We start from the raw sequence: 12576 nt of genomic DNA, 5'->3' as shown, positions 1-12576 counted from the left end.
CAACAGTGAGCTCCTGACATGGAGCCATGCCAGCAGTATATAATGAAATGGCTAACCAAGATACAAATACATTATTCTCTTCCAAAAGGTCCTGTGCTGATTAGCAGTGGCATTCATACACACTGTCTGCCAGCCTTCCAAGTAAAAATGTTACACACTATGTGGCCAATTCTTTTATTCTAGCAGGATTACAGCAGCAAGAGCTTGGAAGGGTCATCACACAATACCGAATAATGAATCTAGACATAGAAGCAAAACAAATCCATAGCTGAAATCAGCGGGGAAAATGAAGGGCAGAAAGTGCAGACAGGCAGACTATGCATGGGAAGCCTACATTACATCTCTTCATAATTTTACACAATTACAGAGTTATGACATAGCACCAAAAGTAGGACCTTACCCTTGATTTGTATCTTTCTTTTTAAACTGAAGAATATGAAACCAAGGGTCCTCTTATTTTTACTGGATTCTAATCAGCTGTGCATAATCCATCTGCCAGTTAGAAAGTTGATTTTAGAAATGATTCAAATTGTCGTACCGAATAGCTGGATATGATAGTTGGGAGAAAAATGAGACTAAGATTTGGATAATATTCCCAACTGGATCACAATGTCTTCTTACTCTTGTATACACATGCTTCTCTGTTTAGGGCATGGTAAAATTCCATACAATAACTATATAGCTAGTAAAAACTGACAAATTTCAGCGAAACATTCCAGAACATTAAGCCATTGTTTCTGACCAACAAAACAGAGTGTAAACAAAACAGAGCTCTGTAATCTAGATTAAAAAGAACAGATACATTCTTCTCCGTCATCAAAACTGGAGTTAAAAGGAAAGGAATACCTTCACTACCTTCAAAGACTTAAAACATGATTTTAAATGTTTTCAGTCTTATGCCCTGCCTTCTAGAAACAATAACTTTCTGGTGGCTCCATTTTCAGGAGCCAAGGGCAAAAAGGTTTAAAAGAACAGCAGTGCACATCAACTGCTGTTGGCAGAAGAGTGTAGCCAAGAAATCCACAAATTAAAGCCAGGGTAACAGCCTTAGTGGACACAGGAACAATATCTTATATTCCATCAAAAGGGTCAGAATCAGCGGGGAAATGTTACTGGATGTGAAGAAATGTTGGAAGGGCCAACATTTAAGAAAAATTCCAGGGACCTATGAACTTGCCTCCTGATAGCCAGCACTGTAGCTAAGAGATGAAAGAAAGGATTACATCAGTTGGTCCCTATCTACTTGCATAAGGAACAAAAGACCCAGTCTCCTAACTGCTCCCACAAATACTTTTTTCAAAGCAGAACTATAATCTTAAACTACAGCAGGCGATAGAGCTACCGTTCCTTTCAGAAGACCACTCCTATTCACCTGTTTACTCCTAGACCAGGAGAAGAGCTGAAGGAACAAGAAAGCATCTTGGAGACATCTTGGGTCTCCGACCTCCGATGCCCAAAGATGACACATAACTTCCATGGGCAGAGACATCAAGACATTAACTACACCTGCATTCCTTTACACAATGGGTTCATAGCAGGAAGAGGGTGAGCCATCCCTGATTTCACACAATTCACAGCTCTTCTGATATGGAGTTAATCTCTTCCTATCAGGTCCATCTTTCACTGACCACAAAGGTCCCTCAAGCTATGCCCAAGCACTGTGCATTTCTCCAAAATGTTACCTGAAAAGCTTTTTGAATAAAAAGCATTTCCAGGTAGCTATGTCTCAGTTGCTTCTGCACAGCTAAACTTCATCCATATTACTTGTAGCAGGAAAAATAGAATATAGGGAAGATTTTCTAGGTAGCCTTTGAATTTGTAAGAGAACACTATTCAGTAAACAAAAGCAAGCACAAAGCTGGTGGGAAGTGTTTGGATGAGAGCTTGGAGTTCTTTTTTATACTGTTCTGAGGGCTTTCGTGTGGCTGTATATCACCAACAGATTGTATGAATCGTCTACTGTTCCGAGTTGAACAGATGGATAGTTTAATTGCACAGAATGCTCCGAGGTATATCAATACCACCATCGCCAAGAGGAGAGTTATTACAAAATTTAAGTAACAATGTCCAATAATGAAAGGCAAAAGGATCAGTGGGGCGGGGACCCTTTTAGTTGTTAATAGATGGGACGAACAGCCCAAGCAAAGTGAAACTGGAGAAAACTGGTTAGAGACAACAGAACTCAATTGCTTCTTGGTATGTGTCTCGAGGTATTATATTAATATATGGCTGCAATCCTAAACAAACCCCTAAGAAGTAGGCCAACATGAGTTCAGTTAAAATCCTTTGAAGTTAATCCACATAGATGGGATAAGAAAAGTTCAAAATATGCAAACCTCAGGGCACGGGTACAATCCCAAGGTGTATTAATTGTCACTTCCCAAACAAGTTGAAACAGGCCAACATTTCTCAAAGGTCACTCCAACATCAAAAACATCACGTTAGGGAAGGATGGAGAAAATTCTTGATTAGAAATAGGAAATCAATTCTACCAGCTGGAATTACAGAGAGTTGCAATTCAGCAACTTCTGGATAGCCATCACTCATGGGTTTTGGTTGAGCAACATCTGGGAGGCCCTGCATCAATTTAACTTTAACTTTTAGAACCTTTTTGGTCAGCATTTTTTTTAAATGTGATAACTTTTTTTAAATGTAGATAAGGTTTCAATGGCAGCAGGGGAAAAGGAGATCAGATGATATGGTGATAGCAATAGGAATAGCACTTAGACTTATATACCGCTTCACAGTGCTTCACAACCCTCTCTAAGCAGTTTACGGAGTCAGTATATTGCCCCCAACAATCTGGGTCCTCATTTTATCGACCTCAGAAGAATGGGAAGGCTGAGTCAACACTGAGCCTGTGAGAATCGAACTGCTAAACTGCCGGCCACTGACAGTCAGCAGAAGTAGCCTGCAGTACTGCATTCTAATCACTGTGCCACTACAATTCGTCAAAAATACAGTTTGTTCTGGTTCTGCAACTTACTCCCCAAAATCAGCAAGTCCTTTCATTAACTGGGAGGTAAACAATAGGCTGATAATGTGCCAAGATAATTCATTACAATTGGTGTTTAATAAGATGATCAAACAATTATCGCTTTGGCAAACACATACTTAAGTCACATTTCTGTCCTTGGAAAATTTAAGAAAATAAGAGAGCAGTATGCTTGTTCACACCATTTTTTGCAGGACAATACAGGTTGTCCTCAACTTAACAACTGCTCTTCTACTGGCATTGAACCAAGGGAGCTAGCCCCCCCGCATGAAATTACAGCTGTTGCAACATCCCCACAGTCAAGTTAGCAAAGTTCAGTCACCTGGCAGTGTGCCCATGGAGTGCTGCAACACCAACCCACCTACTTCTCTCCCCAATCTCAGCTGCCCCACCTGGTCCACCAGTGCACACAAGGCTGTCACAGACTCCAGGGCAGGATTCCCTCATCCCACAATGCCTGAGAGACCCGAGTCTCTTCCCCACCCCGCACCCCGGGGCCAATTACACTTGTCTTAATTCTGCTAGTGAGGATGACCGTGGTTAAGAACAACTGCCTTTGCTAGCTTTCTGGAGAGGAAAAGAGCCTCTTCAGCCTTTACATCAGGGGTGTCAAACTGGATTTCTTTGAGGGTTGGATCAACATTGTAGTTCTCCTCTGCGGGCCAGGGGGTGGGGGAGAGGGACGGATGCTCCTGAAGCAGCCTGCCGGCCAAAGCAGGGCATGAGGGGCCATGCATGGCCTGTTTTCGGCCTGGATGGCCTCCTGCACCACTTTGCCGCACCCTGGTTTTGGCTGCCAGAGGCATTGTAAGCCAGTCCGTTTGCTATTTCCAGGCCGTGGGCTAATTTAAGGGGCACACGGGCCTTGAGGTTGACACTCCTGCTTTACATCAATCGTCTTCCACAGCAGAAGAGAGCTACCTCTGTCTTACAGCAGGTACAGAAAAAGTCAAAGATAAGTGGACTTGGGCATGGTGAGATGGGGAGAGGGCCTAGGCCTTCTGGCCATGGCAGGTTTCTGTGCTCCAGTGGGCACCAGACTTCCCCCCCCACCACATCGCTGCAAATCACTTAAGACTTTAGACTGGGAGAGACAGGATTTCAGTCATTTCAGGCATCCCAACTATACAAGGGGAAGCTAGACTTAAAGGAGACAGGATATCTAAAGCTTTAAACTGTACATAAAAAAAATATTGGTAGCACAACTTGTCAAATTAGTGTTTTTATCGTGCTTCAAATATTCACGTCCGATAAAATCACCTGCATCCAACAGCTTCACTCTATGATCAAGATTCTGGCGCGGACTGTGGTTGTAAGTCAAGGACTACTTGTACTGATTATTATCTTACCAAGAAGTTATATAGAAATTCAAGCTATGTACCCCTTTCAGATCTTATCTCCAAAAAAGCGCTTCAGCGCCCATCAAAAGCATCTGCTGCAGCAACTGCCACAAGATCTTAGGAAAAGGCATGGCTTCTTTAAAGTATTGCAAATAAGATGCTGCATTCATGTCACGAAACTCATCAAAGCGTATTTTGGAGACTGTACCTGAAGCAGAGGACATCCCAAACAGAAGACATAAACTTATTAAAATGATTCTCTAAATCTGCCCATCATCAACCTGCCTGCATTGGCACATCAAAGCCCTAAGATTTATTCCAAAATATTCCTCACTTTTTTTCCAATGAGACTTTTAATCGAAGGTAAGCATTTCCAGGACAACTTGTGTCAATTATTCTTCCAAGCACCCGTTACATACTTTCCTCAGGAATGAATCTTCTCTTTCCTCTTAGGATCATTGCTGGTGAGGGAACAAACAAAGACATCTCAAACAAAATAACTTGCTTTCTCATCAGTCTGTTGTGGGAACAAGCATTCCACAGATAACTCCAATACAGGAAGCAGGTCAGGTTGAGACAGAATTGATCTTGTAAGGCTTCAGCGCACATTTTCCTCCTATTGCAAGGCCTAGATTATTCTAGTTTCTTCTCCCCACATGCCCTCAAGGAATCTCACTTAATCAAGTGAATTACTTCTTGCCACAGCTTTAAAATCAATGCTTGCAGCTACAAAAAGGCAAGCAAAGTATAAAAATAAATGTATGCTCAAGTGCTTGAGGGGCAGATATTTTAAGCAAGATTTAAATGGGCCAGTTTGAAACATCCCAACTATACAAGGGGAAGCTAGACTTAAAGGAGACAGGATATCTAAAGCTTTAAACTGTACATAAAAAAATATTGGTAGCACAACTTGTCAAATTAGTGTTTTTATCGTGCTTCAAATATTCACGTCAGATAAAATCACCTGCATCCAAAGTTCCATAAATTCTACTGTGAATCTTAATAAATTAAGTGTTTGTATTCAAATATTCTATTTATAATTTTTTGCATATTTGTCTTTCCACTCCTACCAACTCTTCATTTATTACCCTCTAATCATTTTTTTAAAGCATTAAACGAAACGCTCCCTCACAAACAATCCAAACATGCAACAGCAACTAATTGGCAGAGAAAAAGACTGCAACCACAAGCAGCAGCTTAACTTTATATTGTAACAAATAAAGTTATGTAAGAATTATTTGGAACACTCCAAATACCTCAGAGGCTCTCTGTATATCGGGGCTCAATATTAATAGTATATACAACGTTTATAAACAGATGTTTTCCACCAAAGTCACCCAACAGGACATGTTTCAGAAACAGAACTTAATAATGGCTATTTTGAGGAAATTAGTTCGAAGACATCACCAACCAATGTCTGATAATCAAGCAATATTTTTCAACCTCATCATGTCCAACTACCATAATTAAACTTCTGAAGGACACCCACTTGGAAAAGGCTGTCTCATAATCAAAATATTACAACTTCTGCACTTTTCCCCCCCAAAGAACGACCCAATACAAGTAATCCTCAACTTAACAAGCACTTGTTCAGTTAACTGTTTTAAGTTACAAGACACACAAAAAGTGACTCATGATCAGTCCTAATGCTTACCACTATTGCAGCACCTACATGGTCACATGATCAAAATTCGGGAGCTTGGTACCCAATATATATTTACAACAGTTGCAGCAGACGTCCCCAACCCCGGTCTGGCACCAGTTCGTGGTATGCTAGCAACCGGGCTGCGCAAACAAGCAAAGCCCTATCCGCAGAATGCAGGCAGTATGCAAAACCACGCCCCCTCCGGTCCACAGTTCTTCTTCCATAGAATCGGTCCCTGGTGCCCAAAGGTTGGGGGCTGCTGAGATATAGCACCCAGGTCATGTGACCACCATTTCTGACCTTCCCAGCTAACTCCTGACAGGCAAAGTCAATGGGGGAAGCTGGATTTGCTTAACAACCATCTGATTCACTTAACATCTGCAGGGATTCACTTAACCATGTCATGTAACAACTATCCAACTTAGTAACAGAATGTGTAGTCACAACTGTGGGCATAAGTCAAGAACTACCTGTATTTTACTAATAGCTGCTTTTTAAAAAGGAAAAAGCCATATTCAAGAAAAAGCTACTTGGATTACAAAGTGACAGATCTTATAAATTAGTTCATACAACCAAGATGAAATCCGGAACTAAAAGTCTCTTCATTACTTTCTCTGTTCAATCAACCTCTAAAAGCTAAGCTCTTACAATGCATAAACATATGGTTTGGCAACCATAATTTTTAATAATCATAGTTGTCTTAAGTTCAGACAACTTGCTTACTATAAACATTAGCAAACTATAACACCTGAATTCATGCAACATTGTAAGTTATACACATGATAAGCCTACTGGGTGAATCCATTTATAAATATTATAAATGTGCAGTCCTTTGGATTTCAAGGCAAAAAAGCAAGATCCCAAGAAAAGCCACATACCGTGTTTCTCACAAAATAAGGCCGGGCCTTATTTTTTTTTGACCCCCGAAAAAACGGCTAGGCCATCTTTTCGGGAGTGACTTAATTCCCCCCCCCCCTTGCATCCTTGGATGGGCAGGCGGCAACAGCTTGGATGCTGACCTCGGCGTTGGTGGGGCACTTCGTATCGGGACACCTTCCGTCACTGTTGCTTTCCCTTCTCCCTTGCTGCCGTGGCATTTAGAGCAACGCCACAGTGTTTGGCGCAGCCACGTGCAGCCAGCCAGGGCTCCTCCCCGCAACCGGAGCCCGGCGGAGACACTTGGCTTCGGGCGCTCCTGTCGCCGCCTTCCCTTTGCCTTTGAAGGTAAAGCCAATTATTTTAAAAATGACGCCCTACTACAACAAAGCCTCCCCTGCCCGAGAGGGCAGCCCAACCCCACGTGGGGAGGCGAATCTCCCGGGGCCGCAGCGCAGGATCGGCTGACCTCGGGAGAAGCGCCCAGTTGCCATCCCTGCCTGGCACCGGGCAGAGCATGAAGAGCTTCGCCTGGGGCGCCCAGCGCAGCTGACAGGTGGGCCCTCCTTCCCGGCAGCAGAGCTCTCACCAAGTCAGCGAGCGCCTCCCCACCGGACCCTCCGCTCATCCCACCAGGGCCGCTCCAGAGCCGTGCGGGCTGGGCAGAGCCAAGAAAGCGAGCCGGGGGTGCGCGCCTGCCTGCCAAGCGAAAGAGCCGGGCCGACCTGAGCTTGGCTTCCTTCCCAAGTCCCTCCAGCGCGAACCCAAAGGTGCCACCAAGAGAGGCTGCCCGAGGCAGTGATAGCGCCCACCCGTCCGCGGACAGGGAGGCGAGGTGATGGCAGCGCTGCTTCCCTGGCCGTCGGAGAGAGCCCGAAGCCCCCCATCCTTTCCACCCCTCGCCCAGCCCGTCCCCGTCCCCACGCATTTCCAAATGCGCCAGCAGCTCCAAACGCTGCAGCGGAACGGGCATCAGGCAGAGGCACTGACTCGGTGGGGCTCAGCTCGGAGAAGGACGTGGCGCAGCCCGTTGCCTTGCCTCCCTGTCCACAGGTGGGTGGGCGCTATCACTGCCTCGGGCGGCCTCTCCTGGTGGCCCTTCCGGTTCGGGCTGGAGGGACTTGGGAAGGAAGCAAGCTTGGGTTGGCCCGGCTCTTTCGCTTGGCAGGCAGGCGCGCACCCACGGCTCGCTTTCCCAGCTCTGCCCAGCCCGCACCGCTCCGGCGCGGTCCTGGTGGGATGAGCGGAGGGCCCGGCAGGGAAGCACTCACTGCCTTGGCGAGAGCTCTGCCACCGGGAAGGAGGGCCCACCTGTCAGCTGTGCTGGGCGCCCCAGGCGAAGCTCTTCACGCTCTGCCTGGCGCCAAGCAGGGATGGCGGCTGGGTGCTTCTCCCGTGGTGGGCCGATCCTGTGCTGCGGCCCCAGGAGATTTGCCTCCCCACGTGGGGTTGGGCTGCCCTCTCGGGCAGGGGAGCCTTTGTTGTAATAGGGTGTAATAGCGCCTGAAGCCAAGTGTCTCCGCAGGGCTCCAGTTGCAGGGAGGAGCCCTGGCTGGCCCCGCATGACTGCGCCAAACACCGCGGCGTTACTGTAAATGCTGCGGCAGCAAGGGAGAAGGGAAAGCAACGGTGGCAGAAGGTCTCCCGATACGAAGTGCCCCACCAACGCAGGCAGCACCATATCCGGGTATGCAACAAAAGTACTTCATAACGGCAAGCCCCCCCGCCATTCCCCCATTTCACATGTTTAATATGGGCCTTAATTTGGGGGAGGGGCTTAATTTGATTTTATGCCAATAAAACATGGTGGGGCTTCCTATTGGTGGAGGCCGTATTGTTGGAGAAACACGGTAGTTAGTCCTCGACTTACAAGTTTAGTGACTGTTCAAAGTTACAACGGCAGTGAAAAAAGTGACTCATGACTGTTTTTCACTTACAACTGTTGCAGCATCCCCATGGTCATATGATCAAAACTCAGGTGCTTGGCACCTGACTCATGTTTATGACCATTGCTGTCTCCCAAGGTCATAGGGTCACCTTTTGCAACCTTCCAACAAGCAAACTCAATGGGGAAACCAGATTCATTTAACAACCATGTTACTAACTTAAGAACTGCAATGATTCACTTAACAAACATGACAAGAAAAATCATAACACTTAACATCACTTAACAAATGTCTCACTTAGCAACATAAATTTTAGGCTCAATTGAGTTTGTAAGTTAAGGACTACCTGTATTTGGTTTGAAGTAATGCAGACAGAATGTGTGCCTAGGATATAAAACACACGTTAAGGTACCTTTTTGCTTTCAAATCCAAAAAAGGCTGCACAGCTTAACAGGTATCAAGTCAGTATGTCAACGAACATAGACGTCATAAACAAGATCCATATATATTTAGCTTTCTACCTAAAAACCTAAAAAAAAATCTTTTTTTAAAGTTGATCAAGACATGATAGGGTAAAACAGAGTCAGCTGGCAGGCTGCATTCAGCATTACGGACCTTAAGAAATTAAAGCAAATTGAATATCAGAAAAATGATGTTTTTCCTTTTCCATCTTTTAATATGCAATGATTTTCACCCATGAGGAAACACGAATCCATTCCCAGATCCAATGAATTTAAACAAGCAGGTAGAGAATTTGACCTTGGATTGTAAATAAAGCTTGTTCAGATAAATAAACCACAAGTAACACAGCAAGTTCTGCTCTTTCTGACAATCTTCAGACTTTTTTAGATCTCTATACCTGTATTTTTACTTTGACCCAGAACACTTTTACAAACCAGCATAGAGCATTTTGTAAATGAGAATTAGTTCCATCTAGAAAAACAGAAATATTTAATCTTTCGTGTGTGTGTGTGTGTGTGTGTGTGTGCAGAGAGTGTGTGTGTGTGTGTGTGTGTGTGTGTGTGTGTGTGTAGAGTGTGTGTGTTTGTGAAAGGAGCATTCCCCTAATTTTCACTCAGGTGCCTCAATAAACAGGTACAGGTAGTAGCTGATGCTTTCTCTCCTAAAAGTGAAGTAGTAACTTTTCTGGCCTGCTTTTCTTATTGCAAATTTGGAGGGGGGGGGATGAGAAAAAAGATTATTTGTTCAGATAGTAGAGAACCCTTCAACATGGCCTGACCCACAAGTTTCTTCAGACAACCTTCACTCCTTGGCCATGAGCCTCTGAAGAAATGACAGAGTAAGACAACCAGAGTAAAGGCCAATCAGGAGGTCTGTTTTCTCACAGATCTTCTGCACCCACTCTTTCTTCAGAACCTTTCCCTGCTCATGTTTCTAACCTAATTATAAACAGACTGGAAAATGTAGACAAAAGGGATCAGAACTCAGGACATTTCTGATCCATTCTTGGAAATCTTCCAAAGCTCCACGAAGTAACACGGACAAAGATAAAGCCACAGGGATCCATCAGGCGATCACACTTTTCCCCCTAGAGTCCCCACCGGCCGAAGCCAGATTTTTCCCCACCTCACCGACGAGTGGTACTAATAAAATACTCATAGGTTAACTATTCCACCATACTAAAGACCCGCCAGAGTAGGAGAGCAGATCTTCCCATCCCATTCTCTCCTCAAACAGAAGGAGCGAGCGATCCCCTCACTTCGTGAAACCCAGGAAGCGGCACGGTAACGGATGATTCACACGCTCCTCTGAACACAAAAACACGCCTCCCATTCATTTCTCACCCACCTGCATAGAAACGGATGAGGCAACCGGTCTCCGAGTCCATGCCCTCCTCCTGCACCCGCCACAGGTCCCGGAAGCCCAGCTGCGAGAGGTAGTCGTTTTGAATCTGCAGGGGCTTCTCGTGCGATTCCAGCCGGCGGGCAGTCTCTCCGTGGAGCTGGACATACAAGGCCGGAGGCTGCTGCGGAGAGGCGGCTTCCCCAGCAGGAGAGGAACTTCCCCGCAGAGCTTTCCCCTTGCCCGAAGAGTCCCCCGAGGCACTACGGCCTAGCCGGGATTCCGGCCCGTGCACCGAAAACGGGTCGCCTGGCCGGCGTGGCTGGTTCCTTCCAGGCCCCGATCCGGCTCCTTCTTCCTTGGCCGCGGGTGGCGGCGCAAGATCCGCTTCCGATTCTTCCGAAGAAGAAGACGAAGAAGAAGAGCCGCCGCCTCCGCTGTAAGGATCCAAGCGGTCGGAGGCGCTTTCGGCGCTGGGGCTGAAGCTCTCGGTATCCGACCCTCCCAAGAGGGACGGGCAAGAGAGCGGCGGGCCGGACAGGTAGAGTTCGGGGCGGGGCGGCGGAAAGGCCCGTCCGGGGCTGCAGTCGGAGGGGGAAAGGCTGGGCTGCCCACTCGCCCGGCCGCTCTCCCCTCCACTGAGAGCCAGGCGCCTGGGCCGAACAGCCGCCGCCTCGCCGGCTCCCAAGCCGTTGGGGGCCCCTCGCCGGCTTCGGGGCCTTCTCCCGACTGGGATCGGGGTTAAACTTCCCGCCGGAGAAGTTGGAGCCTCCGCGGGCTCGGGCAGCGCCTCTTCTTTCCCGCCGAGAGAAGCCGATGCTGGTTGTAGGAGCAAATCATCCGCCGCCGCCGCCGCCTCTTCTTTAGGGAGCAGCGGAGCCTCGGCCGCCGCCTTCCCCCAAACCCGGACAGCGCTACTCCCGCCTCCCCGGTGCCCGAGCTGCAGCAAGCGAAGCGCCACTTCAGCGGCGGTGGTCTCCAGGTTGCAAAGCACCGGGAGCAGAGAGCAGCCGCCGCCGCCGCTCCCCGCTGTTGCTGCTGCTGGGGATAGTAATAGTAGACATGGACGCATCCTCGCTGTAGGTCCCGCCGCACCCAGTCTCGCTCTGGGGCTTGGAGAGGCTGGAGCTGCCGGGGAGGCTTGGGCAGCAAAAGCAGCGTCTTCCGATCTAAGCTGCGGGTCCCCAGCGCGGCGGCGGCGGCGATCGGAGCGGCGGGGGAAGAAGCCGCCGACAGATTCCGCTTCAGTCTGCCTCTCCGCAACAGGAGGGAGTTGGCGCCGTTGCCGGGAATAGCCGCTGCCGCCGCTTGAGTCCCGTTGGCCGCTAGCGCCAACGAAGCGCCGCAGCCGGTGGCCGCGGCCCCTCGTTTCCTTCGCCGGTGGTGGCCGCCGACGAGCCCCGTCCTCGCGGCTCCTGCGACGGCGGCTGTTCCTTTGCCCCCTTCCAACGGGCTGGGTCTTCCTATGCCGGGGCCGCTCTCGATGCCGGGGGCGGCTTGGCCCGGGGAGCTCGGCCGCTTCCCCTTGCCGATCCTCGGGGCCGGCGTTTCTCGGCTTCCAAGCTGGGGTTGCTGCGCAGGTTCCATCGTAGAACGGCCGGGCGAGCCGCGTTCCGAAGGGGGGAGGGGGCGCGGGATTATGTAGCAACAGTGAACATTCCGTCGGTGTCTCAGCGTTCCATTCGGCTCAGCCTTGCCGCCGCGCAGCTGCTGCCGTTGTCGCGAGCGCCATTAGGGACTGGAGAAGAGACGGGCTCGGCGGCGGCGGCGGCAGCAGGCGGCAGTCACCGCCTCCTTCCTCCTTCCTCCCTCCCACCCGGCGTGGCCTCTCCTCTCCACCCCGAGGCTCCTTATGAATATTAATTAAAGCAGGCCTCATACGAAGGGTGTCATTTTCTCCTTGCCTCCCTCGCTCCCCCGAACGCCGTTCGAGCGCCTTCTTAATATTCATGAGGAGTGACGACATCCCTCGTGAGTTAGGAAAGGGCGGGGCTCCGGGGGTAAACAAAACGTGATAATTTGCGCCCAAGA

At 48.4% G+C, this 12576-nt stretch overlaps 1 protein-coding gene across 1 annotated transcript in view; it reads right to left on the bottom strand.

Annotated features, from left to right (window-relative positions):
- The window catches only part of PHLPP1 (PH domain and leucine rich repeat protein phosphatase 1), a 181747-nt gene extending 169464 nt beyond the window's left edge, over positions 1-12283 (bottom strand). The window contains 2 exon segments of the mRNA XM_087961201.1: positions 10552-11572; positions 11575-12283. Coding sequence (XP_087817327.1) covers positions 10552-11572; positions 11575-12132 — 1579 coding nt within the window. The 5' untranslated portion in view covers positions 12133-12283.
- Between the last annotated feature and the right edge of the window lie 293 nt (positions 12284-12576).

The sequence above is a fragment of the Notechis scutatus genome, chromosome 3 (assembly GCF_049901735.1).
Source record: "Notechis scutatus isolate UNSWTSFEM ecotype Mainland chromosome 3, rNotScu1.2, whole genome shotgun sequence".
In the NCBI taxonomy this organism is placed as follows: domain Eukaryota; kingdom Metazoa; phylum Chordata; class Lepidosauria; order Squamata; family Elapidae; genus Notechis; species Notechis scutatus.
This window is presented reverse-complemented; position numbering and strand designations above follow the sequence as displayed.